At 42.3% G+C, this 27815-nt stretch overlaps 2 protein-coding genes across 8 annotated transcripts; one reads left to right on the forward strand and one right to left on the reverse strand.

Annotated features, from left to right (window-relative positions):
• On the forward strand, window positions 1-20868 carry LOC110530682 (uncharacterized). Its single transcript, XM_036986335.2, has 12 exons — window positions 1-419; window positions 3209-3358; window positions 3474-3531; window positions 3846-3918; window positions 4268-4371; window positions 6124-6213; window positions 7347-7418; window positions 9515-9595; window positions 9840-9921; window positions 10270-10369; window positions 16325-16435; window positions 16843-20868. Exons 1-12 carry the CDS (start codon window positions 379-381, stop codon window positions 16859-16861), a joined length of 981 nt encoding a protein of 326 aa, XP_036842230.2. The 5' UTR covers window positions 1-378; the 3' UTR covers window positions 16862-20868.
• LOC110530681 (alpha/beta hydrolase domain-containing protein 17A) lies at window positions 20785-27815 on the reverse strand. 7 transcript variants are annotated; one of them, XM_090182719.1, is made up of 7 exons: window positions 27143-27353; window positions 26380-26456; window positions 25843-26252; window positions 25408-25602; window positions 24837-25016; window positions 24331-24564; window positions 20785-21468 (listed from the first exon to the last, which is right to left on the reverse strand). In XM_090182719.1, exons 3-6 carry the CDS (start codon window positions 26247-26249, stop codon window positions 24339-24341), a joined length of 1008 nt encoding a protein of 335 aa, XP_090038845.1. In that variant the 5' UTR covers window positions 26250-26252; window positions 26380-26456; window positions 27143-27353; the 3' UTR covers window positions 20785-21468; window positions 24331-24338. The 7 variants fall into 7 exon arrangements, with proteins under 7 accessions (XP_090038845.1, XP_090038844.1, XP_090038846.1 ...); XM_090182718.1 differs by having other exon boundaries at window positions 20785-23541; XM_090182720.1 differs by having other exon boundaries at window positions 25843-26255; window positions 27143-27347.

The raw sequence follows: 27815 nt of genomic DNA on the forward strand, positions 1-27815 counted from the left end.
AGTCACAGTTACCATGAGCAGTAGAGGTGTGTCACAGGTGGGACCGACAGGAGGCTCTGGAGTCCGAAGCTGATTGGGTAAACTTAAATGGTATTCCCGCCCCCCCAGAAGATGATAGGTGAAACCAGCAATACGCTTGAAGAGAATAGGCTGGCTGGTAACAGGAGAAAGCTGCCTCTCCCTCTAGCCATCTATCAGCTGCCTCTCTGTAGGCTAAAGCCAGGTAGGAGACTAGAAGGACAGGCTGGGTGTATACTGCAACACAGTGGAGTACAGAGTTGCTACGTTTGAGAGTCGGTTTACATAGTCAGTGCAAATACCGTGTGGAGTAGAGAGGAGCTCAGTGGGAGTGGGAGAGACGCTTAACCACTCCAGACCATGAACATGGAGCATCGGAGGTTCTCCCTCGACAGCTCAGTGTGAGTATCAACCAATCAAACTTTAAAATAAGTGTTTTATTATTATGCATTACATATGGTGTTTCTGTACAGTTCTAGACAAGTTCAGTTAAACTCCAGCTGTAGAGACCATCACTGTTCGTTCTGTACAGGTTCAGTTAAACTCCAGCTGTAGAGACCATCACTGTTCGTTCTGTACAGGTTCAGTTAAACTCCAGCTGTAGAGACCATCACTGTTCGTTCTGTACAGGTTCAGTTAAACTCCAGCTGTAGAGACCATCACTGTTCGTTCTGTACAGGTTCAGTTAAACTCCAGCTGTAGAGACCATCACTGTTCGTTCTGTACAGGTTCAGTTAAACTCCAGCTGTAGAGACCATCACTGTTCGTTCTGTACAGGTTCAGTTAAACTCCAGCTGTAGAGACCATCACTGTTCGTTCTGTACAGGTTCAGTTCAACTCCAGCTGTAGAGACCATCATTGTTCATTCTGTACAGGTTCAGTTAAACTCCAGCTGTAGAGACCATCACTGTTGTTTCTGTTGAGGAAGTCGGAATGTCCCTTAACCGAATCTTGGATTTTCTAATAGGATATTACAGTATTTAGAACTGTACATTCTTCAAACGCACAGTAGTGCATACCACCTAGATGAGAACACACACATAGGCCATTCCAGCTGTTTTATTGCCATTTCACTAATGGTTTAGTCTGAATGGAGGACTCACCAGAGTTGAGGAAGAGAAGGAAGGAAGGGAACTTGTTTGTTTTCATTCCCCAAAATGCATTGCAGCCATAGCGCTCAGGACCCTCGTCCAGCCCCAGAAATAACAGGTTGGTCTAATCGGGAGCAGGTGAATCTGCTTCCTTCAGCAGATATCTATATACTCAAAGCTTTGTTGCATAAAGATTGTTTTGTGATGTTTCTGTGCATTTTATTTGGGTTTTCACATTAAAGTTAGACTTGTTGAACTGTAAATGTAACAGCTTTCGTTAGTTAGGCCTACATTGTCCGTACGGAGTGGAACAATAATGAAGATGTTATCCTGGAATAGAATAAACAAAGATTTATATGTTGCACAGGAGGCTGGAACAGACTTCACGGGATGGCATCAAATATCTGGAAACCATGTGTTTGACCTATGTGTTACCATTCCACCGATTCTGCTCCAGTCATAAGAACGAGCCAGTTCTCCCCAATGAAGGTGCCACAACTTCCTGTCATATGTAGGATCTTAATTTGAGCACCCTGTTGCATGAGGACTTTCCTGAAAAGGATTAAATGTGATACTTGTAGTGTATTTGAGATTTAAAAAGGCTTCTAAAGTCTTTAAATCTAAACTTTGAAATGTCCTACTTGATTTTCCCTTACGAAAAATGTTTCAACCGCTACAAAAATGTCCATTATCCACATAATAATTCACTTTTCCTGTTGCTACAGGATTCTTTTCCTGATGTAGGAAACTGTCTCAAATTAAGATCCTACATCTGGACATGCATATTTAATGTCCATGGTTTGCTTTCTCCCATCCTCAGGCGCTTAAACATAATGCATAGAGTGTACAAAACTCTGCTCTTCCCATGACATAAACTGACCACCTATAATCCCTTATTTATTTGATTGTATTTTTATTTAACCTTTATTTAACTTGGCAGGTCAGTTTATTTACAATGACGGCCTACCCCGGCCAAACCCGGTCAACGCTGGGCCAATTGTGTGCCACCCGATGGGACTCCCAATTACAGCTGGATGTGATGCAGCCGTATTGATGTCACTTGTTAAATCCAACTCAATATTAGGAAGGTGTTCTTAATGTTTTGTACACTCAGTCTATAACACCTACTTTGCATGTGAAATGTTCTGATCATTTGAATTGCAAATCTTCCTTTGACCTGGATGCCACGTCTTTTTAACACTTAAAGACATCCTCGGGCGATTTCGTTCACTTTTCCAGTTAAAAAGTGATATCCCAAGTATAAATACAGTAAAGTACACACACTAAAGGGTATAAAAACAACATGTTTTGAACAACATAGTGTTTTTTACACACAACTGCAAACTGCAAGGAGAAGGGCATTCAAGGAGTTGGTCTGATGGTAAGTTGTGACGTCATCGGCCTCCCCCTTGCCTGACGAACTATAGAGAACAGAAGAGGAAAGCCCCCCCCTCCCCCACCACCACCACACACACACACACACACTTTGTCATGACTGACCTGGACCACCTATTGAGATGTCCTTTTTGTTAAATCATTGAGGTGTTAAATGAGGTGAAAAATATATTTGAGTGCCACTAAGGTGTAGTTGACTATCATAATGACTACTAGCTAGAACTGCTCTGGCAACCATTCTTCCTTATGGTTGTCTGATGGTATCAAGTTAGCCGGAGCTGCTGAGAATGTAAATAATAAGATATCTCACATCTCTAATAACTTATGTAACATGGTTGTGTAGGTTGCTTCCTGGAAAGTCAGAATTGACTTGAAATGATTAGAATCAAAATGATAACAATCAGGTGCATAGCTATGGGTATATTTTGGATTCTTGGTGCACATTTTTAAAAATGTTTTCATTAATGTAACAGCAGTTTTCACCAGCAGACAAAAAAACTATGCCCATGGGTAGGTGAATCAGTTGAGGTTGAATCCACAAATTCAATCCACAACTTTATTGTCCCACTATGGGAAATTCTGCAAACCGCAATAAGGTTTATTACAAAATAAATATGACATATAGGTAAATATGACCTCTAAACAGAGAGTTTTTACAGACACAGGGGGCAACACTGTGACGGTTTAGTGTCCTGTTCCTCCAGGTCCCTGAAGAATGGTGGTGGAGGAGGTAGTCTGGGCCGTAGGAGAGGCAGCCGCAGTAAGAAGAGCAAAGAGAAGTGGAAGAGTCTAGAGGAGGCCCAGCTGGAGATCCAGGAGCTGGGACACAGCCTGAACAGGAGCAACTCTCTCAGGTCAAAGGTTACTTCTGAAAACAAGTTTAATGACTAGAATAGGCCATGGACTGGGGGAAAGTACCAAAGCCTATGCAAGTCCATTGATCCGCTCTCAATCACTCCCTATCCATAGGTCAGAGACCATAGAGGAGGAGAGCTTCCACCCGCCTGATGGCGCCATTGCCAAAAATGTAAGCACACCTGAAATATACAGGACAACGACCTGAAGGAGGGCTTTAGACAAGATGGTGCTGACAGACACAGTTGCACTGTTTCTAGCTCCTGGCCAACAACGAGCATTTCGCTGCACCTGCGATAATATCTGCAAATCTCGATACGCGACCAATAAACTTTTATTTGATTTGAGGGCCTAGCACTCCTTCTCCACTATATGTTTGGATTCTTGGTTCTGGCTTGGAAATGTCTCCTGATTGAATGCTTCATTGATTAATGAATTGGTTGATTGATTAACAGAGAGTTAGATCCTTTTCTCTCTCTATTGTAGAGTTTTGTGAAATACAACAAAACCTTCCACAAATTCTTCCGAGACATTCCTACAGAGGAGAAACTAACTCATGGTGAGTAGATCTCAGTACATGGTGAGTCTGGAACTTATTTATGGTTTCATCATCATTGTGGTAATGAAACTGTCTGGGCTGCATGTGGATTTATGTCTCGATTACAGAGCTATGAAGGAGTCCTCACAATCATTACTTAATGTGTTGGGACATTCATTATATTTAATTCCACATTTTGTGCTTTGTGCTCCTTGCTAACAACTAAACTTAAGCACTCACTCTTCACAATATTTAAATGTACCCCCAGCTGCATATATCACAGGTTATTCTGGGGATAAAGGTAAGTTTCAAGGAGAAACCTACGTGTCTCTCATTTGACTGTGTCCTCTGTCCTGGTTGTGTGTTTCAGTGTTCACCTGTGCCCTGCAGAAGGAGGTGTTGTATCATGGGAAGCTATTTGTGTCTGTCAACTACGTATGTTTTTACTCCTCCGTACTCCTCAAGGACACCAAGGTAAGAGATTAACATATAGTAGTATAGAGTAGAGTAGAATAGAGCAGAGTAGAGAAAAGCAGAGCAGAGTAGTCAGAGTAAAGCAGAGCAGAGTAGTCAGAATAGAGCAGAGTAGAATAGAGCAGAGTGGAGAAGAGCAGAGTAGAAAAGAGCAGACCAGAAAAGAGTAGTCAGAGTAGAGTAGAGCACAGCAGAGTATAGCAGAGGAGAGCAGAGCAGAGTAGAGCAGAATAGAGCAGAGCAGAGTAGAGTAAAGAAGAGCAGATTACAGAGTAGAGTAGAGTACAGCAGAGAAAAGCAGAGAAAAGCAGAATAGAGCAGAGCAGAATAGAGCAGATTAGAGAAGAGCGGAGTAGAGCAGAGCACATTAGAGAAGAGAAGAGTAGATTAGAGAAGAGCAGATTAGAGAAGAGTAAAAAAGAGTAGAGTAGAGCAGAGAAGAGCAGAATAGAGTAGAGCACAGTAGATTAGATGAGAGAAGAGCATAGCAGAGAAGAGCAGAGTAGAGGAGAGTAGATTGGAGAAGAGCAGATTAGAGAAGAGCATAGTATAGTAGGGAAGAGCAGAGCAGAATAGAGTAGAGAAGATTAGAGTAGAGCACAGCAGAGAAAAGCAGAATAGAGCAGAGCAGAGTAAAGAAGAGCAGATTAGAGAACAGTATAGTGGAGAAGAGCAGAGCATAGACGAGCAGAGAAGAGCAGAGCAGAATATAGTAGAGCACATCAGAGAAAAGCAGAATAGAGCAGAGCAGAGTAAAGAAGAGCAGATTAGAGAAGAGCATAGTAGAGAAGAGCAGAATAGAGTACAGTAGAGCAGAGTACAGTAGAGCAGAGAAGAGCACATTAGAGAAGAGTAGAGTAGAGCAGATTAGAGAAGAGCAGATTAGAGAAGAGTAAAGAAGAGAAGGGTAGAGCAGAAAAGATCAGAATAGAGTAGAGCGGAGTAGAGCAGAGAAGAGCAGAGTAAAGAAGAGTAGAGTAGATTAGAGAAAAGCAGATTAGAGAAGAGCATAGTAGAGAAGAGCAGAGCAGAATAAAGTAGAGTAGAGCAGAATAGAGTAGAGTAGAATAAAGTAGAGCAGAGAAGATCAGAGCAGAGAAGTGCAGAGCAGAATAGAGTAGAGCAGATTAGAGTAGAGTAGAGCACAGCAGAGAAAAGCAGAATAGAGCAGAGCAGAGTAAAGAAGAGCAAATTAGAGAAGAGATGTGCAGAGAAGAGTAGAGTAGAGCAGAATAGAGCAGAGTAGAGTAGAGCACAGCAGAGAAAAGCAGAATAGAGCAGAGTAGAGCAGAATAGAGTACAGTAGAGCAGAGTACAGTAGAGCAGAGTACAAGAAGATTAGAGAAGAGCAGATTAGAGAAGAGCGTAGTAGAGAAGAGCAGAGAAGCAGAGCAGAGTAGAGTAGAGTAGAGCAGAATGGAGTAGAGTAGAGCAGAATAGAGCAGAGAAGAGTAGAGTAGGGACCCTATTCAATCCGTATCACAGAAGTTCAGCTTTACAGTGTGATTGAAATTTAAAGGCAACGTTCCCACATTAGCGCAAGCTGCATTCACAGTAAACGCTGCATATGTCGGCTCAATCGGAAATGACTTCAGATTTCTATTGGGGAATCTGTAACTCTTCAGCCATCCAGACTGAATAGAGCCGTAGAGTAGACAACGGCAAGTTGGCCAACAAACAGTAGGTAGAAGTAGATGGTCTGTTGTGGTCTGTACCATGTGTTTTTGATGTAGTATCTGTGTCTTGTTGTAGGTTGAGGTCCATGTGTCCAGCGTAAAGGAAGTGAAGAAGCAGAACTCAGCCCTGTCTATGCTCTCCATCCGTACTACTGATGGAAACAAGGTCAGAAACAAACCCACAACGGCCCTGTTGTTCTTGTTCGAGTGAATGTGTCTGTGACTGTGTCTGCCTCTGTGTCTGCAGCTATGGGTGTGTCAGTGGTTGTGGTTGTGTCTGTGTGGTGGTGTGTCTGTGCCTGTGTGGTAGTGTGGTGTGTCTGTGTGGTGGTGTGGTGTTGTGTCTGTGGTGGTAGTGTGTATGTGTGGTGGTGTTTTGTGTCTGTGTGGTGGTGTGTTGTGTCTGTGGTGGTGGTGTGTCTGTGTGGTGGTGTTTTGTGTCTGTGTGGTGGTGTGTTGTGTCTGTGTGGTGGTGGGATGTGTTGTGTCTGTGTGGTGTCAGTGTGGTAGTGTGTCTGTGTCTGTGTGTTGTGGTGTGTATGTGTGTTGATGTATTTGTGTGCTGGTGTGTTGTGTCGGTATGGTGATTTGTCTGTGTGGTGGTGTGTTGTGTCTGTGTGGTGGTGTGTTGTGTCTGTGTGGTGGTGTGTCTGTGTGGTGGTGTGGTGGTGTGTTGTGTCTGTGTGGTGGTGTGTTGTGTCTGTGTGGTGGTGTGTTGTGTGTGTGGTGATGTGTCTGTGTAGTGGTGTGTTGTGTCTGTGTGGTGGTGTGTTGTGTCTGTGTGGTGGTGTGTTGTGTGTGTGGTGATGTGTCTGTGTAGTGGTGTGTTGTGTCTGTGTAGTGGTGTGGTGTGTCTGTGTGGTGGTGTGTTGTGTCTGTGGTGGTGGTGTGTCTGTGGTGGTGGTGTGTATGTGTGGTGGTGTTTTGTGTCTGTGTGGTGGTGTGTTGTGTCTGTGTGGTGGTGGGATGTGTTGTGTCTGTGTGGTGTCGCTGTGGTGGTGTGTCTGTGTGTTGTGTCTATGTGGTGGTGTGTCTGTGTTGTGGTGTGTATGTGTGTTGATGTATTTGTGGGGTGGTGTGTTGTGTGCTGGTGTGTTGTGTCGGTGTGGTGATTTGTCTGTGTGGTGGTGTGTTGTGTCTGTGTTGTGGTTTGTCTGTGTGGTGTTGTGGTTTGTCTGTGTAGTGGTGTGTCTGTGGTGGTTTGTCTGTGTGGTGGTGTGTTGTATCTGTGTGGTGGTGTGTTGTGTCTTAGTGGTGGTGTGTTGTGTAGTCCCTCATTCTGTTTTGCCTCTGTTTCAGTATTCGTTTGTGTCTTTGCGGAACCGGAGAGTGTGTTATGAAATCCTGCAGTCTGTGTGTTCACAAGCACAGGTATACCCAAATGATCTCTCTCTGTCTCCCTTTCTCTCTTAAAAATACCATGCTGTTGTTTGAGGAGAGTGCACAGTTATGAACTTAAAAATGCCATGCTATTGTTTGAGGAGAGTGTACAGTTATGAACTTAAAAATACCATGCTATTGTTTGAGGAGAGTGCACAGTTATGAACTTAAAAATACCATGCTATTGTTTGAGGAGAGTGTACAGTTATGAACTTAAAAATACCATGCTATTGTTTGAGGAGAGTGTACAGTTATGAACTTAAAAATACCATGCTATTGTTTGAGGAGAGTGCACAGTTATGAACTTAAAAATGCCATGCTATTGTTTGAGGAGAGTGTACAGTTATGAACTTAAAAATACCATGCTATTGTTTGAGGAGAGTGCACAGTTATGAACTTAAAAATGCCATGCTATTGTTTGAGGAGAGTGTACAGTTATGAACTTAAAAATACCATGCTATTGTTTGAGGAGAGTGCACAGTTATGAACTTAAAAATACCATGCTATTGTTTGAGGAGAATGTACAGTTATGAACTTAAAAATACCATGCTATTGTTTGAGGAGAGTGTACAGTTATGAACTTAAAAATACCATGCTATTGTTTGAGGAGAGTCCACAGTTATGAACTTAAAAATGCCATGCTATTGTTTGAGGAGAGTGCACAGTTAGGAACTTAAAAATACCATGCTATTGTTTGAGGAGAGTGCACAGTTAGGAACTTAAAAATGCCATGCTATTGTTTGAGGAGAGTGCACAGTTAGGAACTTAAAAATACCATGCTATTGTTTGAGGAGAGTGTACAGTTATGAACTTAAAAATACCATGCTATTGTTTGAGGAGAGTGTACAGTTATGAACTTAAAAATGCCATGCTATTGTTTGAGGAGTGCACAGTTATGAACTTAAAAATACCATGCTATTGTTTGAGGAGAGTGTACAGTTATGAACTTAAAAATGCCATGCTATTGTTTGAGGAGTGCACAGTTATGAACTTAAAAATGCCATGCTATTGTTTGAGGAGAGTGCACAGTTATGAACTTAAAAATGCCATGCTATTGTTTGAGGAGTGCACAACAACAACATGCTTTTATCACGACAACTTGTTTGATAGATTCACCTGTGAAGGTAAATAATGTACTTACATTCAGTAATCTGGCTCTGATTTGTCTTCCTGAGGGTTCCACAGATAAAATGTAGCACAGTTTTGTTTGATAAAATCTATTTTTATATTCAAATGTAGGAACTGGGTTCTATAGTTTGAACCCCGGATGTGTCTCGTTTTGTTCTATTATCTATACAATAGGCTATCACTGATTTTGGCCCAATATTCCTGACATATTACCTCTTTCAAGGAGCTCTCTGTTTTGAGAGGATTATTTTTGCCTGAAAACCTGTAGGCCTTCCTATAAAAAAACAACTCTGCATCCCTGCCCAACCTGGAAAGAGTGGCCGAAGGGTGTTGAGCATCCCCATCCCCTGTTGGCCTGCTCTCCAGGCACCATCGCATGAGCCTGAAACCACACTCTGGCCAAACTCGTGTTTCTAAAAGTGGATTCAAATGCCTAGTAAGGCCTTTTAGTTTCGCTTTTATTTCATTGTAATTCTTTCCTATATGCGCAATTTATAGTCTATAATAATTTTATCAACAAAATGTTGTTTAAATGCTAAGCGCTCAATGCTTCACAATGTATTTCTTTGTAGGCTATAGCCTTGAAATCATTGAAATAATAGGCTAATAATATATCCTAAACCATTTATTTTAGGCTACATGTCTGGATTCTGACCTATTTAGCGTGTTCCTGTGCTGTTTAATACGACATATAGGCTATTTTTAATTATGAGCGCTTCTTACATTTCCCCTTTTTATGTTTATTCAAATACTTTATATTTGAATCATATGGTTTAGTTTCAATACTTGAAAACCAAGTGTTGGGTTCAGTTAGTCACAGAAAGAGATGGGTGTTGGTTAAATTGTGAAGTTAATAAATGGAGCGAATATCGAGCGGCACTTTGTTTCTCCTGTGAGCGAGGAGCATTTTTTAGTGGAGCGTGCTCAATCGCGTTTACAGACTCTGGTTTCCACAACAGCTGGGGGAGCAGGTGGAGAATGGCAACAGCAGTCCCCACTTCTCAGGAGAGAACGGCGTTGATGGCGTGGATCGGGACACAGTAAGAATTTCACTGATGAACTCGATGTCATCCTATCCTTTTCCTCCCACCATGTAGCTTCCTGCACTGCCCTGTTTTCTTCAATCAGTGCCATCCAAGAAAGTGCACTTTGTAACTATTCATAACTCACTGTGAAAATTCCAGAGTACACATTCACTTGTTTTGTGTTATTAATCAAGAAACCATTTATACTGACCAGGAGATGTTTGTATAAGGACATGTTTTAACCCTTCCCTGCCGACAGATCTCCAGCAATTCCAGCCGGGAGGACAGTGTGGAGCGGAGCCTTCCTATAGAGGCCGTCTACTCTGACCTGCCCAGCAGCGGTAAGAGAGAACATCTTAAAAAGACCGTTAAGACAGACGAGAAAAATAAATGAGGGGTGAGAGCCATAACAGACGACATACAAGAGATATATGAATATGATGGAATATTGATCATAACGAACCTGGGAAGGACAGCACCACTCCTAGAAGCAGAATCAGCAAAGCTCAGGATAATCAGTTCACATTCACAGAGCAGGAAGACTCAGGTAGTTAAACACACACTGAAGCAGACACAGATACAGACATGCACACACACACTCATTCACAAGCACATGCACATATACTCAGACATACCCCACATTTAAAAATTGTTTGGATGGCCTGTTGTCTTCTTTTTCTCTGGAACAGCTGACTCGTGGGTTTGGATCGTCACTGAAAGGGTTAAAACCCTCCTACTTATCAGAGATATGCGCAACCTCAATGTCCTCCTATCCATCTGTCTGTTTCTGTGAGTACTCCTCTCTTCTCTGTCCCTCTCCTCTCCATCTATCTGTTCCTGATCTCCATCTCTATCCTCTCCATTCCCCTCCCCTGAAACTAGATCTATAGGTGCTGAAGCCCTTGCATCACCTTTCATCTTTTCTCACAAACATACTGCCACGTGTGAGAATGGGTGTGTAACTCTTCAAACATACTGCCACGTGTGAGAATGGGTGTGTTACTCTTCAAACATACTGCCACGTGTGAGAATGGGTGTGTTACTCTTCAAACATACTGCCACGTGTGAAAAAAGAAGAATGTGATGGGGGCAGAATGTGGTCAGATCATCAAATAATTGGCATCCACATTCCGATTACAGAATTTCCACGTGGGCGAGAATATTATAAAAAAATTAAAAAATATATTTAACTAGGTTAAGTTAAGAACAAATTCTTATTTACAATGACGGCCTACCCCGGCCAAACCCGGACTACGCTGGGCCAATTGTGCGCCACCCTATGGGACTCCCAATAACGGCCGGTTGTGATACAGCCTGGATTTGAACCAGGGTGTCTGTAGTGACGCCTCTTGCACTGAGATGCAGTGCCTTAGACCCCTGTGCCACTTGGGAGAACCAAATATTGGAAATATTATCCAAGCCTACTGAATTACAAGCTGTTTTTAACCAAAACAAAGGATTTTCTAACTGACTTTGTCCTGCGTAACATAGTTACAGCGGATCCCCTTATTCTATGGGACCCTTTTAAATGTGCCTTCAGAGGTCGTGCAATTCAATATTTATCCTTAAAACAAAAACAATTTCAGTCAAAAGAGTTCGTATTAACAAAGAAAATATCGGAAATAACAGAACAGATAGATACCAATAAAAAAGTACCATCTAGGTACAGAATAAGTTAAAGGAAAAACAGAAAGAAATGGAGGAACTTATCGGGAACAATCAAAAATATAAAAAAATGGATGGAAATGGTGAAAAATGCACCAAATTATTTTTTAATCTTCAACATAGAAATGCTAACAAAAATAATTTACAGAAACTTGTTAAAAATGATGAAGTCATCCATGATTACCCCATTTCCACTGTGAAGTTAACTGTAAGGAATATTTAGTGTAAAATGATACAGCTGTACAGAAAGACTTGTGCAAATTAATTGCTTAAAAAATCATACAAAGTGATTTTCTGGATTTTTGTTTTAGATTCCGTCTCTCACAGTTGAAGTGTACCTATGATAAAAATTACAGACCTCTACATGCTTTGTAAGTGGGAAAACCTGCAGTGTATCAAATACAGTGGGGAGAACAAGTATATCAGACTGTGTACTATGGGAATGACAAAACAATTATATATTATAATTTTATAATTATATTGTTAACCAGTTTATAATAGCAAAAAAGGCTCCTCAGAGTTTTGTGGTATATGGCCAATATTCCACGGCTAAGGGCTATGTCCAAAGAACACCCATTAGCTGTGGTATATTGGCCATAAACCACACCTCCAGGGCCTTGTTGTTTAATCATAGCAGTCAAAACAAGTTAAATCGACATCCATTAATAGAAAATTATCTGGAGAGTTTAATAAGGGCGATTTATCTTCTGTCTTGGACATATTCTCAAACTTGTAGGAATTATTATTTTGTTGGAAAACCAAATTTTGCTCTTAGCCTATGTCGATAAAGATTAAGTAGATATTTCTTCTTAATTCGCTCAATTACGTTATGGAAAATGGTTTCATGGATACATGTGGTAACTCCTCTAACTGCTAAAACATTTATTTTGAGTAGTTTTCAGGCCTTGTGTGTGGGTTTTCAGAGGTCTTTTGGTTAGAAATTTGAACTGGACCTGGCAACGCTGACCATGACAGTAAACCCGTAGAGTTCTTTCAGAACAGGGCAGAGTGCTTCAGGAAACAGTGCTTCGATAGTGGAAGTCAGTCAGCATCAAAGTATTGTTGTTCTTTTATAACAGGTGATACGCAGAAATAAGGGAGTACATGTGAGTTTCTCTTTCAAACAATTCCCTTGTACACAGCTAATAGCTAGATAGCCAAAGCAAGCTAGCTAACTACTGATAGTGAAACTCTAAGTAACTACATATGAAGATGAAAAATGCAGGCCTACTGTACATCTTACTGTAGAAATTATTGGTGAAAACAAGTCTAGGTTGAAACTAATGCTGTTAAAATACAAGTGGGCTTTAATTTTTCATCTGTACTGTTACTTAGGGATGCATTATCAAGAAATGAGGTTGTGTGTGTGTTTTCTGGTCTACATCTGTGATGTGATCAATCAGTGTATTCAGAAAGAAAATATATTTTAACAGCCTCAGTTCCAACCTAGACAGATACGTTTTTAATGGGAAAAAATAAACATGCTATTTATATTATTATATTTCATTTCATTACCCATATTTACATATAGTCACATGCTTGGGCCCCAGGCTGAAAAAGAACCCTTGTTCCAGTGAAAACCTTCCAAGAAGAGTGGAGGCTATTATAGCAACAAAGGGGGGACCAACTCCATATTAATGCCCATGACCTTGGAATGAGATGTTCGATGAGCAGGTGTCCACATACTTTTGGTCATGTAGTGTATTTTAAGTTCAGGAATGGTGGGATGGATTGAGAGTAGCTGAGGGATGGGATGGACTGAGTGTAGCTGAGGGGTGGGGTTAAAAAGATAGGTGGGATGGACTGAGGGTAGCTGAGGGGTGGGGTTAGGGAGATAGGTGGGATGGACTGAAAGTATCTGAGGGGTGAGGTTAGGTAGATAAGTGGGATGGACAGAGTACCTGAGGGGTGGATTTAAAAGCTTATGTTCTATAATAATATAGTGTATAATGTGCTATCTATCCAGACGTAATGTATATCAAATTACTTTACTCTTGCTATGTAACTTCTGCAGTAGAAAAAAAACTATATCATGTATGTAAAATGAAAGAAAAGCTTTGTTCTCCGAAGACGGGGGATGGGCCAAGAAAATCTAAATAGAGTCACATATCATTCCGTTATTCAGGATCACAGACAAGTATTTTTCCAAGAAGTGTAGGTATCTTCCCAACAGTCTATCTGGTACAGTGGGGCAAAAAAGTATTTAGTCAGCCACAAATTGTGCAAGTTCTCCCACTTAAAAAGATGAGAGGCCTGTAATTTTCATCATAGGTACACTTCAACTATGACAGACAAAATTAGAAGAAAAAAAATCCAGAAAATCATATTGTAGGATTTTTTATGAATTTATTTGCAAATTATGGTGGAAAATAAGTATTTGGTCACCTACAAACAAGCAAGATTTCTGGCTCTCACAGACCTGCAACTTCTTCTTTAAGAGGCTCCTCTGTCCTCCACTCATTACCTGTATTAATGGCACCTGTTTGAACTTGTTATCAGTATAAAAGACCTGTCCACAACCTCAAACAGTCACACTCCAAACTCCACTATGGCCAAGACCAAAGAGCTGTCAAAGGACACCAGAAACAACATTGTAGACCTGCACCAGGCTGGGAAGACTGAATCTGCAATAGGTAAGCAGCTTGGTTTGAAGAAATCAACTGTGGGAGCAATTATTAGGAAATGGAAGACATACAAGACCACTGATGATCTCCCTCGATCTGGGGCTCCACGCAAGATCTCACCCGTGGGGTCAAAAGAACGGTGAGCAAAAATCCCAGACCCACACGGGGGGACCTAGTGAATGACCTGCAGAGAGCTGGGATCAAAGTAACAAAGCCTACCATCAGTAACACACTACGCCGCCAGGGACACAAATCCTGCAGTGCCAGACGTGTCCCCCCTGCTTAAGCCAGTACATGTCCAGGCCCATCTGAAGTTTGCTAGAGAGCATTTGGATGATCCAGAAGAAGATTGGGAGAATGTTATATAGTCAGATGAAACCAAAATAAAACTTTTTGGTAAAAACTCAACTCGTCGTGTTTGGAGGACAAAGAATGCTGAGTTGCATCCAAAGAACACCATACCTACTGTGAAGCATGGGGGTGGAAACATCATGCTTTGGGGCTGTTTTTCTGCAAAGGGACCAGGACGACTGATCCGTGTAAAGTAAAGAATGAATGGGACCATGTATCGTGAGATTTTGAGTGAAAACCTCCTTCCATCAGCAAAGGGCATTGAAGATGAAACGTGGCTGGGTCTTTCAGCATGACAATGATCCCAAACACACCACCCGGGCAACGAAGGAGTGGCTTCGTAAGAAACATTACAAGGTCCTGGAGTGGCCTAGCCAGTCTCCAGATCTCAACCCCATAGAAAATCTTTGGAGGGAGTTGAAAGTCTGTGTTGCCCAGCAACAGCCCCAAAACATCACTGCTCTAGAGGAGATCTGCATGGAGGAATGGGCCAAAATACCAGCAACAGTTTGCGAAAACGTTACAGAAAACGTTTGTTCTCTGTCATTGCCAACAAAGGGTATATAACAAAGTATTGAGATAAAGTTTTGTTATTGACCAAATACTTATTTTCCACCATAATTTGCAAATAAATTCATTAAAAATCCTACAATGTGATTTTCTGGAGAGAAGAAAATCTCATTTTGTCTGTCAAAGCTGAAGTGTACCTATGATGAAAATTACAGGCCTCTCTCATCTTTTTAAGTGGGAGAACTTGCACAATTGGTGGCTGACAAAATACTTTTTTTGCCCCACTGTACGTTGTCTTTCTGGATTGGCTCGGAGCCGTTGAGGAATGGACCCTGCTACCTGATTGGCTGTTTATAGCTGGGTTAATTGCTGAACAGATGAGGAGATAGGTTGGTTCTCTGAGCACAGGGTGTTCTCCAGATGTTCAAGGCTGTAATACACTGAACTTTTACCCATAAAGCCAGGTGTTGGTTCCTCTCAAGGGTTCTTCGCTCTTACCCAGATAGATTTTCCTTGCTACAGTCTCCTGTGCTTGCTCTTTCATTAGTTACCTGTGGACTGTGGAGGATAGATGAAATTGTTTGTTTGTGCTTTGCCAATACCTTCTAATTGCCCCTCAGGCGATTCATCAAGTCATATTGAATTGCACACATTACACTGATAGATTATACACCACACGCAGAACCATAGCACTGTGGAGAAATTGCCTTTCAGATGAAACATTATTCAACAATATAAACGTTAAAGAATAGGAAAATAAACACTTCCCCTTGTTATAGTATTATTATGTTTTCATAACACTAATGTCAAGGGAGAAGAAAAGGTTATCAGTACACACACCCGAGGCTCATAACTAAACACGTCATAACAGCAGCTAAATAGTCATAGCACTTTGTGACATCTGTTGAAGTAAAAAAATAAAAAATAAGTTTATAAATACATTTGATTGAAATAACCGATATCTGTGATAATTATGTCTGCATATTTACCCAGACTTCTGTTTGAACAACTAACTTGTAGCCTAACAAATATGGATTGCCCAGGGAGGTTTCCTGTAAAAGATTAGGGAAGGGAAAGGTGATACCTAGTTAGTTGCACATTCAACCGAAACGTTTCTTCTTGCATTTAACCCAACCCCTCTGAATCAGAGAGGTGCGGGGGCTTGCCATAATCCACATCCAAAACACCCAGGGAGCAGTTGTTGGGGGTTAACTGCCTTGCTCAAAAGGCAGAACGGCACATTTTTAAAACCTCGCAAGCCCAGGATTCAAACCAGTAACCTTTCGGTTACTGGCCCAACGCTCTTAACAGCTAGGCTACCTGCCGCTGTCTGTTCTTGATTGGCATACAGTACTTATGCCTGGTTCCTCATGATTGATCTGCACTGAGCAATCGGTGCCATCAACGAGAGTGCACTCAGGTATGGATCGCCCAGGGAGGTTTAACAGTTCAGAGTAATACTGAGTGCTGAGTGACACAGGTGAAAGTAAAACACAAGCTGATTACAAGCTATCAGGAAGTACTGTATCTTACCCATCAAACTGTTTTCACATTAAAACCACCACCTCTTTTGTGTACGTGTGTGTCTGTGTAGGGCAGTGTTGCTAATACTGTCATCGGGGTACATCGGTTTGCGGATCGTAGCTCTGGAGGAGCAGCTGAGTTCTCTAGGAGCCCTGCCGGAGCTCTCCATACACCTCAGAGAGTGAGTACGCACACACACTATGGGGTGGTTTTCCACAGATGACTATGCTCTGATGTGAATTTCAAGGAACTACAAACTTTGACCATTTAAAACCATTCAAGGTAGATCAAACCGGTTTTGTAGACAGAGAGAGAGTTCTCAGACAGAGGTACCGTATCAGCAGCAGAGATCACAGTACGTTAGGTCGTCACAGGAGGTTAGGAGAAAAAACGGGCCTAGAGGAATGACACCTGTTTTCCAAGAAATCACTCCACTATTACATAATCAATGGGAACACCCATGGTGAGTATTTGAGTCTTCACTTTCATGATTAAAGGTGTGTGCGAGCGAACTTGTGCATGAGTATACATGATAATATCTGAGAGAGTGATTTGGTTCCTCCTCTCACTTCTCCATCCTCATTCCAGGGAACAGGAAACAGCCTGACGAGACCTACAGCCATGGAGGATTGGCCATTTGGATATTCTGGCAAATACCAGACGGGCTGGCCCATTTTTTTGTTGGGTGGGCTGGTTGAAAATGGACACTTTTTATTATATATATATTTTTTAAAGTTTGTTAAGATAGAAATTGTAAAAAAAATAACACTAATAATTCTGTTATGCTAATATGCCCGGAGTATACAAAACATTAAGATGGACCGGTCCGGTTTTCTGCTAGGCTGAGGTCACACAAACTCACATTGAAAGTCAAACACAGCATCAGCAAAGATGACCTGCTTCAACTCTGTCATCAGTTAGACAGCCAAGATCATGGATCATTAAAAAAATGAAAAGGGTGCCTGTAAACGTAGAAAGAGCATATTCTACATTGTCACTTCACTGAAAAACATCTGAATTTTGGGACAGCTAAAGAAATGATTTTGTCAAACAGTGAAGTGCATTATCCTCATGATTCCTGTAATGAAAGTGTCTTCCCTATGCCCTCGCTGGGGCCTACTGCTGTGGTGAGCGAGCCACTCTCCTCTCCTTCCACACACTCGAGAGAAACATTTATTCTGATCATATAACATTTCAAAATGAAATTGCGGGAAAAAAAACACAGCTTTGGAAGCTTCATCCAATTGTCCCTGTCGAAGAGAGGAGGGTTTCAGCTTTCTGTCGGTATAATCTTTATTTCTCAACTCTCATTAGCAACTATTTTACAATCAAGACATTTTATATGGCTTTGAGATATGGAGTGGAGTGTGCTCAAAACATGCACCAGCATAGGCCTCATGGGTAGTAGCCTACAACTGGACGTTTTTTAGGACATTACATTTACGGTTGGATGAATACATGGCTACTAGCAGTGGGTATCCCAGGCGGCTGGGGGCACCTTAATTGTGGAAGACGGCTCATAGTAATGGCTACAATGGAGTTAATGGAATGGTATCAAACACATCAAAAACATTGTTGTTTCAAAGTGCTTGATACCATTCCATTTACGCCATTCCAGACATCTTTATGAGCCATCCTCCCCTCACTAGCCTCCGGTGGTGGGTAATATATTTAGAGTTTGATCTAATTAATGCGTTTTGAGTTTCCACTTCCTCAGGTGTTGAACCACAAATTAATTAGCCTATGATTTTAGTTAGTGCACATAAAACATGTAATTCATCTCTGGAACAAACAAAAAAACGAATATGGATATTCTGGAATCCTATTTTGACAGTAAAATAGCAACTATAGTCTAATTGTCAACCCAAAATTCATGACAATCACTGGATTTGCACATCAAAATATCTTGAATCATGCTTAGACATGTTTCTTGAGCGAGTGGCGTGCGCAGTGGTGGGCCAATGTGAATGAAATAACAGAGGACAATTATTTTCCCAGTGCGGCCCTGCCTACAGTAGGAAGACTAAATACCAAAGACACAGTACAACAAACTACAGTATATAAAGGGTCTCAATTAATATGTAATCTCATGAGCTGGGCAATTGTTAATATATATATTTATGTGGGTCCCCTGATCATTTGAGGAGACAGATCACTTAAACCTCAAATATGGAAAACCTTGACTTCACACAAAGCAGCTTTTTTTTGTTTGTTGCTAGCCTATATTTCATAGGATCTTTTTTTGTTGTTGCTAGCCTATATTTCATAGGATCTTTTTTTGTTGTTGCTAGCCTATATTTCATAGGATCTTTTTTTTTTGTTGTTGCTAGCCTATATTTCATAGGATATCATTTTTTGTTTGTTGCTAGCCTATATTTCATAGGATCTTTTTTTTTTGTTGTTGCTAGCCTATATTTCATAGGATATCATTTTTTGTTTGTTGCTAGCCTATATTTCATAGGATCTTTTTTTTTTTAAATGTCAGTCCACTACTAAAATCAATTTGGTTTACGGCACTATTCGTTGGTCTCAGCTTAACTGGTAATGAATATGTTGTTCTCTTTGTAAAGGAATAATGTAAGTCAGAAGTGACTTTAATCTGAAATTTGCTGGCAAATTAAATTATTTAATGACAACTTTTACTTCTTAATTAATAGAATGACTCCATGGCATCTTTCTGTCCGTGGCACTAACAGGCCAGCAGGGGGCACTCTCCCCTCAAAACCAAGAGCAATGAAACAGAAATACTGTACACCATGATTAGTACTATATCAATCAGTGTAGTATACTTTCAATGTATACAAGTGTATTTAAAATAAGCTACCAATAAGCCATTCAAAAAAATATTCAACACAGTTCTTGAATGTCTGTAAATAAAAATATATTGATAGTTCATACACAAGGCACTGTAATTAGAGGCAAGAAAAAGTATGTGAACCCTTTGAAGTTACCTGGATTTCTGCATACATTTTACATATCATTTGACGACAATAGACAAAACAGTGTGCTTAAACTAATAACACATTCTATTTTTTTTGTCTATATTGAATACATCATTTAAACATTCAGTGTATGTTGGGAAAAGTATGTGAACCACTAGGCTAATGACTTCTCCAAAAGCTAATTGGAGTCAACTAACCTGGAGTCCAATCAATGAGACAAGATTGGAGATGTTGGTTTAAGCTGCCCTGCCCTATAAAAATCTCACAAAATTAGATTTTGATATTCACCAGAAGCATTGCCTTATGTGAAACATGCCTCGAACAAAAGAGATTTCAGAAGACCAAAGATTTGTTGACTTGCACAAAGCTGGAAAAGGTTACAAAAGTATCTCTAAAAGCCTTGATGTTCATCAGTCCACGGTAAGATCAACTCTATATATGGAGAAAGTTCATCACTGTTGCTACTCTCCCTAGGAGTGGCCGTCCTGCAAAGATGACTGCAAGAGCACAGCGCAGAATGCTCAATGAGGTTTAGAAGAATCCTAGAGTGTCAGCTAAAGACTTACAAAAACCTCTGGATCAGAGATGTTAGCGAGTCTACAATACATAAAACACTAAACAAGGATGGTGTTCATGGGAGGACACCACAGAAGAAGCCACAGCTGTCCAAAAAACAACAACATTGCTGCATGTCTGAAGTTAGCAAAAGTGCACCTGGATGTTCCACAGCGCTACTGGCAAAATATTCTGTGCGCAGATTAAACTAAAGTTGTGTTGTTTGGAAGGAACACAACACTGTGGGAGAAAAAAAAAGGCACAGCACACCAACATCAAAACCTCATCCCAACTGTAAAGTATGGTGGAGAGAGCATCATGGTTTGGGGCTGCTTTGCTGCCTCAGGGCCTGGACAACTTGCTATCAGACGGAAAAATGAATTCCCAAGTTTATCAAGACATTTCGCAGAAGAATGTAAGGCTATCTGTCCGCCAATTGAAGCTCAACAGAAGTTGGGTGATGCAACAGGACAACAACCTATTAGACAGATGTAAACCAACAACAATGGCTTGAACAGAAGAAAATACGCCTTCTGGAGTCGCCCAGTCAGCGCTGACCTCAATCCGATTGAGATGCTGTGGCATGACCTCAAGAGAGCGGGTCACACCAGACATCCCAAGAATATTGTGGAACCGAAACAGTTTTGTCAAGAGGAATGGTCCAAAATTCCTCCTGACCGTTGTGCAGGTCTGATCCGCAATTCCAGAAAACATTTGGTTGAGGTTATTGCTGCCAAAGGAGGGTCAACCTGTTCTTAGATTCAAGGGTTCACATACTTTTTCCAACCTGCAATGTGAATGTTTACACGGTATGATCAATAGAGAGATGAAGAATTAGAATTGTTTATTATTAGTTTAAGCAGACTGTGTTTGTCTAGAGTTGTGACTTGAAGATCAGATACAATTGTATGACCAATTTATGCAGAAATCCAGGTAATTCTAAAGGGTTCACATACTTTCTTTCCATTGTACTAAATCGATCCACAAATTCTGTCATTTGTTTTTACAACAGAATCAACAACACAAGTTTATATTTTTGTACATAATTGTTTATTGTTTTTCCCCCCATTGTCAATAAAAAGGTCAAGATTCAGTCCCCTGAATGAATGACATTACATCATGTTGTCAGTCGTTTTTTCATATTACAAATCATAATAGAAACAGAATAGGTAACTACAATAACCATATATAAACCACACCCTCATGTTCTATCCCCACCCAGCCGCCCCCATCCAAACTAGCACAAAAGTCAAAACAATACATTAGTTTAGTTTCAGTAATAAAAAAAACTCAATCTATACCCCCGTTTAAAAAGCACTATATTGTACGATACCTTGAGTTGACATTTTCCCTCTGGCATCACACACACTACGTTACATACCCCAACACTTGCCCAGCAAAACACAAATAATGGACATGCATAAAGTTGTCAGAATATTGATACCTCACTTCATTATCATAGTGAGTGAGACTATTCTCTATTCAGTCTCAATGAACCACTGTGTTAATTAGTCCCCATTATATTTTGAGACCTTAGCAAGAACCCATACAGTAGTGTACAGTAATGACAACTGACAGTCCGGTCTAGTCTCATTGTATCTTAGGAGAGCTTAGAACCCTAACCAGCCTAAAACTCTGAAGAGTCTAGAACCCTGAAGAGTCTGGCACGGGAGCCTGAGGGACTTCCACCTCCTTGGGTCTGGTGACACACAGCATACTGTGAAAATGGAACCTGTTCAAAATGATCCTAGAAAAACAGCCACCTACAAAGTGCCACTTTGACCCAGGATGACTGCAGTGTTATGTATTGTTTAATCATTAACATACAGTGTCCCCTCAACAGAGAGTTACTTTAACTGACAGTAACTTCAGTATTCCATGACTAGGTCATTCCTAGAGTCCTTGCTTCTGGTCTTTCTGGGGGCAGGGGCAGGTAGTCAACAATGCAAAGGAGACACAAACATTATATTTTCAACTACACTTTGGATGCTTTGTACAATAGTGCTGAACTTAAGACCTGCTTATCATGCTTGCGCGCTCTGTGTGTGTGTGGACTGATGTGGTGGAACCTGCACCACACTAACAGTGAAAGGCTCGTTTATGGCTTGGATCAATACTGCCACCATAGAAAAGCTCCTATACACCAGACATTGTATCATCAGTTCAAGAAACTGGCATCCATGTTGGCTCCATGCTATTGACTTAGAACCACCATGGAACCCAATTCAAATTCAACATTTCTAACACTTTGACGAACTCTGTGGCTCCGCTATACACTATACACGTTTTTATTACTTTGAGAGGAAAATGCACGATTAAAGATTGAGGATAAATGTGAATTAATGACTGTGTATTCCTTTCAGATCTCAGAAAGTCAGTCAAAGTGTTATTTATAAGATGCTATAAACACCATTTATTTCTCATGAGGAATAGTCCTCAGGAATAGTCTTATGTGAGTGACAGTTGAATAGCAGCAAAGTGAACAACCATTTCATACACTACATGACCAAACGTATGTGGACACCTGCTCGTCGAACATCTCATTCCAAAATCATGGGCATTAATATGGAGTTGGTCCCCCGTTTGCTGCTATAAGAGCCTCCACTCTTCTGGGAAGGTTTTCCACTAGATGTTGGAACATTGCTGCGGGGACTTGCTTCCATTCAGCCACAAGAGCATTAGTGAGGCCGGGCACTGATGTTGGGCAGTTAGGCCTGGCTCACAGTCGGCGGTCCAATTCATCCCAAAGGGGTTTGATGGGATTGAGGTCAGGGCTCTGTGCAAGCCAGAGAAAGCGTTTCCACTACTCCAGAGTCCAATGGCAGCGAGCTTTACACCACTCCCGCTGACGCTTGGCATTGCGCATGGTGAGCTTACGCTTGTAACAATTTTTACGCACTTCAGCACTCGGCGGTCCCATTCCGTGAGCTTGAATGGCCTACAGCTTCTCGGCTGAGCCGTTGTTGCTCCTAGCAGATTCCACTTCACAATAACAGCACTTACAGTTGACCGGGGCAGCTCTAGCAGGGCAGAAATTGAATGGACTGACTTGTTAGAAAGATGGCATCCTATGACGGTGCCACATTGAAAGTCACTAAACTCTTCAGTAAGGCCATTCTACTGCCAATGTTTCTCTATGGAGATTGCATGGCTGTGTGCTTGATTTTATACACCCGTCAGCAAACGGTGTGGCTGAAATAGACAAATCCACTTATGAGGGGGTGTCCACATACTTTTGTATATATAGTGTATATGTGCGATCAAATGTAACAGAAAATGCCAGTTGAGATGGCCTCACGGACACCATCCACTGTCCTGCTCTCTCTATCGTCATGAGTCAACGGACCGGTCTCAAGAGCCACAGAGAAGACTGGATATAAACGTTTTTCCCACTATAGTTCATTCACATTAGGAATCTATCAAGAGACAGAGGTCTCCTTACAGAAGAAAACAAAATAGATATATGTTTTTGTTGCCTGATTCAAGATTGGTTTGTGATCATGAACAGATCTGGGATCAGATTCTCCATGTTTATCTCAGGCTTCAGAGACATCAATGTCTCCACAACCCTTTCACTTCAGACACATTAGATAATATGGACAGGCAACAGTCAAACAACTAGTCAGAGTAATCCTGCAGTACATCCTGCATTCCCCACTCTCACTCAGTTATCACAACCTTTAACTCAGAAGAAGTTCAAATGGCTGCCTTCTACAGCCAAAGACAAACACACAGGAGAGCAGACGTTCTCTTAGACTCTCAAAGGCCAGTTCTATTCTTCGCCCTAGTCCTTAGTTAGGACAGGATAGTTGAAAGAAATCCAGAGAGAAATGTTCATTATTAGAGAGACAGGGAGAGAGACAGAAAAGTAGACAGACAGATGTCCACTGCAGACACAGGGAGGAGTGATGTCAGCTCAGGTCCATACAGAGAGCATCTTCAACTCTGGGAGTTGTACATACATACATGTACACAGAGAAGACAGTTCGTAGTGCACAAATGCTCTGCCTCAGGAAGTCTCTAGGAACACGTATCCGGGCGTCTGACAGGTGTCCATATCAAGATCCCTCATTCCCATGAGTCAATGCACACAACCTCAACCACAGACACACAGCCAGGCACACAACCTCAACCACAGACACACAGCCAGGCACACAGCCAGGCACACAGCCAGGCACACAACCTCAACCACAGGCACACAACCTCAAACACAGGCACACAGCCAGACACACAGCCAGGCACACAGCCAGGCACACAGCCAGACACACAGCCAGACACACAGCCAGACACACAGCCAGACACACAGACAGACACACAGACAGACACACAGACAGACACACAGACAGACACACAGCCAGACACACAGAGAGACACACAGACAGACACACAGACAGACACACAGACAGACACACAGCCAGACACACAGCCAGACACACAGCCAGACACACAGACAGACACACAGACAGACAGACACACACACAGACAGACAGATTTACAGCATAGTGGATGCTCCTTTTCTACAGACTTAAGGCTGTAGTTTGATGTTGTTGTACAGCTCCTCACACACACACATCCTCACCTCCTCACTCAGGCGTGTGCTGCAGCCAGGTCTTGGTTGATGAAGCGCCGTAGTCTCTCCAGGTACTGGCTGTACAGCTCTATGTCGTTGTGTCCCGCCCCCTCCACCCAGAGTGGCTCCACGGCCTTAGGACAGCGCTCAAACAGAGCCAGGCCGTGGGAGAAGTCTATCACCTCGTCCTCCGTCCCGTGGATGATCAGCACCGGGGATGGGATCTTAGACACCTTCTCTATGCTGCAATACACATGTCACAAGCAGTTTGTAAGTAGTCTATACTCACGTTTATAAGTCACGTAAGGACTAAGCAGCTTTGAGTTACGCTTCATAACCTGTCGTTGAAGTCATAGTTTATTTTATGTCATATGTGTACGATTGTTTTCTAACGTGCTTATAGCTGAGGAGTCACAATATCTATAAATATCCAAAGATGTAGGCTTTTGTGACAATTTCTGTTGTTGTGGATCTAAATGAAGCATTCTAATGTGTAGTGTGTGTGTGTGACACACTTGGGAAAGGCGTCGAAGCAGTACGTCTTCTTGGTGTCAGGGAAAGCTACCCTCATGCCAGAGGTGAGAGGGGAGTGGAGCACCACAGCAGCACACTCAAACCTGGATGCCAGGTCCACTGTTGGTACTGTGCCAATACTCTGCCCATACAGGATGATGTTCTCTGGGCTGATGCCATACCTGGGACACAAATACAGATAACTGAGTAAACAAAAACACAGCCAAGATGACCAGAATATGCCTTCTTGTTGTGCACTCCTGAAGGGTAACGGTGTGTACAGTTTTCAGCCCAGCACTACCCTATCCTTGTATGGACCAGAAGTACTCCCAAGGATAGTAAACCAAGGAAAATTGGGGACATTTTGCCAGTCTCCACAAAGAAAACTACTATTTAGGTTAGGAGTTAGGTATAGTTTTGGGGTTGAGGTTAGGCATAGGGTTAAGGTTATGTTTAGGTTAAAGGTTACATTTAGGGTTAGGGAAAATAGGATTTTGGATGGGAATCAATTCTTTGGTCCCAACAAGAATAGCAATACAAAAGTGTGTGTGTGTGTGTGTAACAGCTGTTTACCGCGAGCGCAGGGCGTGCCAGGCAGCGTCTATGTCAGCGTAGAGGTTCTTCTCTGAGGGTTTGCCGGTGCTGACACCGTAGCCAGAGTAGTCATAGGAGAAGATGTTGCAGTTGATACGAGTGCCCAGGCCAATGTAGAAGCTACTCATCTGACCCAAATCTACTGCATTACCATGGGAGAATAGCACTGTGAACCTGGGAGAGGGGGAGGGAGAGGTAGAACAGATAGAGGAAAATAAAGAAGAGAAGAAGGGAGGGAGGGAGGGAACGGTGATGTATACACAACCAAATAATTTTTTAAATAACACTAACATAGAACTCTATAATTCATGCATCTCTATAAATAGAAAAACGTGCACAAACTCCCTTGTTGTGCAAGAGAAATGTTGTGACCCATCATCTCTATACTAATCTAGTTCTTCTCTCTCCTCTCACCTGGCGTTGGGGGCACATCGGATGTACATGCAGCCCACCCTGTTCCCCCGGCTGGACCTGGTCAGGAACACATCTGTCATGTCCAGCTCTCTCTGAGTGTACTGGAACTCTGCCCTCTCTGTCAGATGGAGCTTCCACCTGCCCTCTCCGCCACCTCCTCCCCCTCCACCACCACCACCTCTGTCTCCCGCACCACCACCCAGCCGGGATCGCAGGCCTGGAGCCCCCAGAGAGGGGGGAGCACCCCCTGGCGTGGTCCCGGCTGCTGCCGCAGCTGTAGCCTCTGGGTCAGGCAGCATGGAGTAGGTGGGCTCTGGAGGGAGGAAGGCCAGCTTGGCTGCGATGCGGCTGGGGCAAGGAGGGCAGCAGAACAGGCAGCAGAGCTCTCTAATGGACAGGCCGTTCATCTTCTACTGAAGACAGGCAGAAGGAGGGGGAGGTGAGAGAGAAAGTGAGTGTACTAAACAGCTTATCTAACAGTACACATGGCACACTGACGGAAGTAGCATCTGTGATGGTGTAGAGAAAATAATCTACCTGTAAGGTTCCTCTGGGACTTGGAATGAGACGGCACACAAAGGTGCCAACACCACCTGGTTAAGTCACTCAGCAGTCTTGGGCAAAAAGAGCATTAGTTATGAACACAGTACAGACCTCCTCACCTAGCTAGCCTTATACCACACTATTCTGTGAGGTGGGTCAGTCACAGCACGGTTTGAACCAGTGACCCTGTGGATACATGCCATAACAAAGGTCCTGACCTATTGGCACAGACGTAGTATGCTAGCTTTGCAGGAATAGAAAGACGTAAAGTTAGCTACCAGCTAGTCAACGATGCAGGATAATATCAGAATTCACACGCTAACTAGCTACAGTACCTAGCTACAACGTCCTAACGTTGCACATAACGTGTGAATGTTAGCTAGCAACCTAGCTTAACAGCCACCTCTGGTTACAACTAGCAGGAAGAGCATGGTGATATGTAAAGCTTCGACATCATACTGCATATTATGGTGAATCACTCTGTAAACATTGTTGCTCAATAATACGGATAGTCCAAATTAACGTTGGCTAGCTTGATGCACTAACGTTAGCGTAGCTACCGGACATAATGTGTCCAAAAATATAGCTTGGGAAAGGAGGAAATGCTTAGCTAGCTAAACCAGTGCAATGACGTTAGCTAGCTAGCTATCGGTAAATAGCTTGCTAGGTGCTGCAGCAAGTGCTAGTTGGCTAAACTACGTGTCAAAACATCAATCAGGTATAGTAACGTTAACCTAGTGAACGTTCGCTAACTTACCAATTCACGGTGGGTTTGCAGACAAGATAAAATATTCCTGTCTATGACAAAAAGTTGCACAATACTGCGAAAATCCTTCTTGGACCCTGACATGGATAGTGTACTCTGTATAATTGTATATGTATCTGTCATTTGTAGATTGGCATGCTAAATATCGTGACAACCATTTTTTTCACAACCCCGTTCGACTAGACCCGGAAGTGATGGAGGGAGAGGGCGTAGCCCTTTGGCAGGGAATTGATAGGCCGAGTTACAATGTTACATTTCACAAACTTGCCGGTTTCACAGAGTGTGTGTGTGTGTGTGGGGGGGGGGGGGGGGGGATAGATAAGGTTTGGTTTTGGTCAGTGTGATTCCTCTTAGACCCTAATTAGACCCTTACAAAAAATATTTAAGTTTTGAAACTGCAGTAAAAGTGTAGTAACGTCAGTCTACAGTGTTATTTTGGAGGTCACCACCACCTCTGTCTCCCGCACCGCCACCCAGCCAGGAGCGCAGGCCCGGAGCCACCAGAGAGTGTCCCAGCTGCTACCGCAGCTGTAGCCTCCGGGTCAGGCAGCATGGAGTAGGTGGGCTCTGGAGGGAGGAAGGCCAGCTTGGCTGCGATGCGGCTGGGGCAAGGAGGGCAGCAGAACAGGCAGCAGAGCTCTCTAATGGACAGGCCGTTCATCTT

The sequence above is a fragment of the Oncorhynchus mykiss genome, chromosome 8 (assembly GCF_057628025.1).
Source record: "Oncorhynchus mykiss isolate SJ-2025 chromosome 8, ASM5762802v1, whole genome shotgun sequence".
Classification (NCBI taxonomy): domain Eukaryota; kingdom Metazoa; phylum Chordata; class Actinopteri; order Salmoniformes; family Salmonidae; genus Oncorhynchus; species Oncorhynchus mykiss.

Coding starts and splice junctions, on each gene's coding strand:
- LOC110530682 (XM_036986335.2), top strand. CDS start 379: ATGAACATGGAGCATCGGAGGTTCTCCCTCGACAGCTCAGT. Junction 4,372..6,123: donor TACTCCTCAAGGACACCAAG/GTAAGAGATTAA, acceptor GTCTTGTTGTAG/GTTGAGGTCCATGTGTCCAG. Junction 7,419..9,514: donor CTGTGTGTTCACAAGCACAG/GTATACCCAAAT, acceptor TTTCCACAACAG/CTGGGGGAGCAGGTGGAGAA.
- LOC110530681 (XM_090182719.1), bottom strand. CDS start 26,249: ATGAACGGCCTGTCCATTAGAGAGCTCTGCTGCCTGTTCTGCTGCCCT. Junction 25,017..25,407: donor TGGCACGCCCTGCGCTCGCG/GTAAACAGCTGT, acceptor TTTGTGTCCCAG/GTATGGCATCAGCCCAGAGA. Junction 24,565..24,836: donor TGCTTCGACGCCTTTCCCAA/GTGTGTCACACA, acceptor TGTGTATTGCAG/CATAGAGAAGGTGTCTAAGA.